Source organism: Cariama cristata, unplaced genomic scaffold (assembly GCF_000690535.1).
Source record: "Cariama cristata isolate BGI_N322 unplaced genomic scaffold, ASM69053v1 scaffold17029, whole genome shotgun sequence".
NCBI lineage: Eukaryota > Metazoa > Chordata > Aves > Cariamiformes > Cariamidae > Cariama > Cariama cristata.
The window spans coordinates 2,848-8,759 of NW_009637592.1; the positions used below are offsets into that span (position 1 = coordinate 2,848).

The window sequence follows — 5,912 nt, forward strand, 5'->3', positions numbered from 1 at the left end:
AGGAGGAACTGTACAAGATTTTAAAGCAAACTGAATTGATGCTGCCACAGTCTCACTCTTCCCTTCATGTCATGTACGGATGTGAGCCTGCCTTCTCCCTTGTGCTGGATGAGCTGATGTAGGAAGCTCGGGTGGTGAAAAAACTTTTTTTTTTTAAATTTTCCGAGTTTTATGAGAATGTGTTGCTTTGTGTAGCACTGATACTGGGACAGGGAAATCGGGGTGGAAGAAGGAATGCTGGTCAAGTCCTGCTGGCAGCATTGTTCAGCAGCACTCACTCTCAAGCTGGAGGAGTCTCTATTCTGGGCTGAAAACACTACAGTCATTTTTGGACAAATTTCAACCTCATGCATGTTTCTGATGTGTTAAAATAGATCTTTGTAAGGTGGGGAATTGCCTATTTGCAGTCTTTCTGGGACAAAAAGAGAGTGTTTTGATGTCAGCTGGCTTTGGATCACATTCTAAGTGCATGTGTCCCCACTGCTTTATACTATACTGACTTATCAAATCAGATTATATATGATGAAATTCACAAAAGGCTGCAATTTATATTGGCTTAAAATTCTCCATGACATTTTTGATGTCTAGAAGGTTAGTTATGGTAATTACTTGTCTCTGAAATAGACAATTGCTTATTCAAATGTTTAGAAAATATTACAATAACTCACTAAGAATATTTACTTATCAGCTTCTCTTATTTGAAGATCAGCAATTAACAAAGGCAGAGTGAAGAATTTGACGCGTCGTGACTGAAGGTATAAGAAAAAAATCCTACAGGGAAATCAACTCAGCAGCGTATCTTCCACATTTGTTAACAGCCTGCCATCGCACAGCTTTGGGAGGATCTTTGTTACGCACTGTGAAGACCAGATAAGTTTATCACAAGTACATAATTGTGTCACCTAAAATTTGATACCAGCTGTAGAGTAGATGGCTCAGCTTCCTCCTGGGATTCGCTTCATCACTTCATTTTCACGAGATCAGTGGTAAGTCTTGAAGTATGGTGGTGGTCTTTGTTTTGGACAATGTGAGTTTGTATCTGGGGAAGATGATACTGTTGCCTTGCTCTATTTTTGCTTTTTCATGACTTAATATATTCAGCAAGAACATACAGTCAGTTGTATAATAAATAAATAAATATTGCTGACATTTAAAAAGTGAGATTCTTTGTTGGAGGAAACCCAGACAGACCCTTACTAGTCAAGTGTGGTATAGAATAAAGCCTTTTGTCCTTTTCTTGGCAAGATATGCATTTAGAGAGATTTTTATTTTCAAGCTTTTAGGTGGGAGGGGTGCTTGAGGTTAGCTTTCTTTTCTTAACCAGAAGTGTATTTTCTTCGGCATAATTTGCTGTGTAATACAGACTTGTAGAATTACAGTTTCAGTTCTTGCTACTTTAAGATTTTAAAAACAAAACAAAACAAAAACAAATCCCAAAACAGAACCAAAACCTCTTTGCTTTAGGAAAACTAATCCTGGAAGTTGGATGGCATCAGTTCTTGTGCTTTCTGAGATAGAATACTGAGTCAATTGTGTGTGAGTAACAAAAAAATAACAAATGAAAGACCAAGCACCTTCCATTTGAGCAATTTTATCACATGCTTTCTCTAGTAGGGCAGCAAGGACAAAGTCATGTCAGTTTTATCACTTGTTGAGGATGTGTTCAGTTATGGGATGGGAGTGAATAACTCAGCTTGCAGGATAAGTCACTCTTTTCTTTTCTTTTTTTTTTTTTTTTTTTTTTAAAAAATGTCTCTGTGAACATGCCAGAACTATAAAACAAGACCCTTATTATGTAAAAGTTTATAAGGCAGGAAATGCTTGAAAAGGTTAATTAAAAATTAGGGACCATAGTAGGCTGTGTGATATCAGATCTTTGTATGTATTTATGTACTTTTATTTATAGACGTTAATTTTAAGATCAAGGCTAGAAGAAGCCAGTAGATACACTCTGATCTCTGTGTATTATTAAAAAGCACAAATCCACAAAACGATCTTAAACAACTGAAACGTGCTGCAGGTAGAGGATAGAATAGATTACATTGTTATCTTTGTTTAATGCTTGCTGTGACAGGGAGTTTGAGGTGCCCTTTTAATTCAGATGAACTGCAGAGAAAGACACAAGAATGCCAGTGAGATACAAGGGAAAATTCCTTCCCACTCCTAAAACTGGTTAATTACGTTCGTGTGCTCCAGCTGACAGTACCCACGGTCAGTGTCGGTCCCTCTGTCCATCTCTAGAAATGGCTGATTTCTGTTGTTACAAAGGCAGGCAAAAGTAAAGCAAAATCCTAAAAGCAGTTAGGCAAGAAAGAAGTAATAGCCCACGGTAGCCAAACTGACAATTCACAGAGCCATCATTTGTGTCCTATTCATACCAGAAAACTGGATGAGACAGTGAAATGTAAAATCTGATTATCAGTGTGTTTAATGTTGAACTCTGCCTTTTAATAGCCCCCAAAGGAAGGTTGTGAACAAGACAGATCAGCTCTGTGGACTCCAGAGCGCTGCCGTGTTGTCCTGCCCTGCTCCCTCCCAAAGCCAGATCAGAGCAGATGTTGTAAAGCAGCGTAACTGCTAGGGTGGGTCTTCAGGCTGTTCGAGAACAGGAAAAAAGTTGTCTTCTGCTATTCCAAGATTACCAATGACTTGTGGAATGTTTTTGTGTAACTCCAGTGCTGAAAGGAAATCTGAATAAAATAATTTTCAAGTACTCTTTTTTTTTTTTTTTTTTTTTTATATTGTAGGTATAGAGCCTTCATTTTCTCTCTCACTTTCTTGTTGTATGCCAGCTTTCATTTATCAAGGAAACCTATTAGTATAGTTAAGGTAAGCAAGGTCCTTGTTTAAACATCCTTCTTGTCCTATCAAACACGGAAGTAGCCATCTTTTTCAGTATTTCCTTTTGTGAAAGGCAGCGTTAAACTTTAACTTGGAATGGTTTAAAAGATGAAACACTGATAAAGTTAGTACACAGTGACATTTACTTGATAAACTTAAGTGAGACCACACCTAGAATATTGTGTATACATCTAACCTTTGGGCTTAAGACTTGAAACAGTTGTGCCTACACTTAATTCATGTGAATTAATCTAATTATAGATGTTTAAGAGTTTACAGGTTTACATTCATATGTTTGAGAAGAGTTGCTCATAACTGATACGTCAAACGTGATAAAATTCTACTGGTGTTTACAAGACTGTTCCAAGTACTGTTGAGCATCATAGTCATAGTTGTCAGTACACTCGGGACTCTGTTCCCAGTGAAGCTGGTGACAAAATATTATCTAATTCTAGGTTTGTTAGTTTAATCTTTGGCCTGTGTAACTTGCCGAACAGAAATCAAATCCCCCAGGGCTGTATTGTATATAACTGATGAGTAACAATGGGCAAAGTAGCTTGGTGTTAGTGCAGAATTTTGAAATTCTGCAGCATCAGAAACACCAGTTCACTGTAGCATGTTGTTTTTAACCACGTAATTACTCTTTCACGTAATAGTGGCTTCACCCAGCAGAATACCAAGCAATTAGTAATGGCTAACAATTTTACCGATTTGAGTGCGTTTGACACAGCTTCATATAGAGCTGGAATTGTTAAATTTGTTGCTGTATGGGCATTAACAGTCACAAGTAAACTTTCCATTTTCAAATTTCCTTTCTGTATCAGGGAGAGCTGCATAAGCATTGCGCTGCTTCCCATGAAGTTGAACTCAATTCCTACAAAGAATATGCTGCCCAGATTCAGCCTGTCAAAAAGTTGTCTAATGTATCTCAGTGTGGTTGGGAGCCATTTGGTAAGTTGGGGTTTTTTTTGTTTTGTGTTTTCTTTCATAATAATGAGCTGATATTTATAATTCGATTATTTGCCTCTTGCTAGTTCTTCTTCATGTGTGGAGGGATTCAGGAGATGTATATTGGAGGGTTGTTTAGTTTTCCATATTCTCACTGATTTCTGCAAAGAAAGTTGTGAGTTGCCTTATGATGTCTTTCCTACTTAGTCACTTAAACAACTGACATCATTTTACCTGTTACAGCTATGAGATGGTTTCAGTAGATCAGTTTTCAGTCAGAAAATGGGATTTGTCTTTAGAATATGTATTAAGGAAAAAAAGGGTGAAGGATAAAATAAATAATTATAATTTTCTGCTGTTTTAATTCAAGGTCCAGCAATCATTTAAATGAAATTACTTGGTGTTTATCTAAATTGGAACTTTTCAGAGTCCTTATCTGCCAGAAAGAATATTTTTCTCTCCGTTTTAATGGAGAAAAATGGGAGACTTTATTGCAGAACAGAGTTGACAACTTACTGAATAGCTTATGAACCTGGCCTTTCACTTAAACAGAAAAAATATTTGCGTACTTGCAGTTAAATTTGAATTTAATTGTTGTTGAATTTAGTAGAGATTTTGAATAATTCCTTGACACTTTTATCACTACCAAGAACATTGGTGAGGTATAGTAGTCCATTCTGTCAATGTGCAAGTCCATTCCGGTCTATCTAGCCATCCATTCTAATTATTTTTTAATTAGCAATTAAAAAAAGTACTACTCAGTTCAAAAATACTTAAAGATCTGAGCTCTGGGTTTTCTGTGGACAAAATTCTGTGTATTAACTGCCTGCTGCAAGGTAATCGGTCTGCTGAAATTTAGTCCCACAGGTTTCCAAATGCATTGGGATGCAGTTAAACTTGGTTGGTGTTTCTTGTCCCTGGATCGAGGGGAGACTAGTTTGCTTGTCTAAAACACTAGTTAGCTTGCTTAATGGAGACTTCTGAGCTCTGGTGTCCTCCTTTTTCCGTGAACACACAGGTTATTGCAAAGCTACCCCTTTGGGATGGCACTCTAGCCTTGTTCTTTCAGGTCTGTTTTTTAGGCAACGTAGCTGGCAAACTGGGAGTAACAGTGAAAGAATGAATGCTTTAATTACTGTGGCTTCATTCTCAAAGTCGGTGGGAACTGTGGCTCCTTGCAAATAACACGAACTGTCTGTCCGTCCTGCCTGCAAGTCCCATTTAGTTGTGATTAGGGTCGTTTGCTGTACAGAGTAGAACCCTGTTGTTTTGTTCTGTTTTTTAAACACGAATTCCATCTCTGTGCCTTATGAGTGGTTGGAAAATGAAACACAAAAGGCTTTAACCATTTAAAAAATATATGTTAAGCTAATTCCTTAAAATCCTATATGATGATGGTTTTTTTTTTTTTTAGCCATTTTGACCGTTAGGACCTCACACATTTGCGACATACCTTTCCACTTTTAATAAAGTCTGTTAAAGTTTGGGCTTTCTTTTGTCTGAGGACCTATATGAAAAGGGCATCTTGTTAATAACTGATGTTTCTTCTCTTCCAAAGTACTGTTTTGAATAAGGTGGAATTAAGAATGGGCTTACCAATATTTTCCTAGTATGTTACAGGCAAAAGGGTCAATTGTAGAGAGTTTTGGGGTTTTTGGTTAAATAAAACGTTTTGCAAAATGCATGCTTAAGTGTAAAAGTGCCTATTGAAAATTAAATGTCGGTGCATGTTCACTGACATTTTTCTTGTAATGTGTAAAATGGTTTGGAAGTTATTGGTGCATCTAAACTCATAATTTGTCTTGAAAATTATTCTTAGATAAGAACAACTACAAACAGTTACTGGGAGCACTGGATTACTCATTTCTGTGTGCGTATGCAGTTGGGATGTATTTAAGGTAAACCTCACTCTCTCGGAAACCTGCTTTATCGCTTACTGTTAATTTATGAGGCTGTACTGCTTCTGAGAGATTATCCTTTCCTACTGTAAAGTTTCTGGTGAAAAGAGTGAGAACTTGGTTGCTGAGGAAAAAACTCGACATCACCCTGAGTCCCCAGTGGTGTTATACCCGTTGGTATATAAAAAGCTTCTTACCTGCACCCACCCTGACTGCCTTGTGCAG

The 5,912-nt window shown here is 37.2% G+C and overlaps 1 protein-coding gene across 1 annotated transcript in view; it reads left to right on the forward strand.

Moving 5' to 3' along the window:
- The first annotated feature begins 930 nt into the window (after positions 1-930).
- SLC37A1 (solute carrier family 37 (glucose-6-phosphate transporter), member 1) overlaps positions 931-5,912 on the forward strand; it is a 32,393-nt gene continuing 27,411 nt past the window's right edge. Inside the window, exons 1-4 of the mRNA XM_009708406.1 lie at positions 931-986; positions 2,748-2,829; positions 3,666-3,792; positions 5,609-5,687. Of these exons, the coding sequence (XP_009706708.1) occupies positions 931-986; positions 2,748-2,829; positions 3,666-3,792; positions 5,609-5,687 (344 nt within the window). The remainder of the gene's footprint in view (positions 987-2,747; positions 2,830-3,665; positions 3,793-5,608; positions 5,688-5,912) is intronic.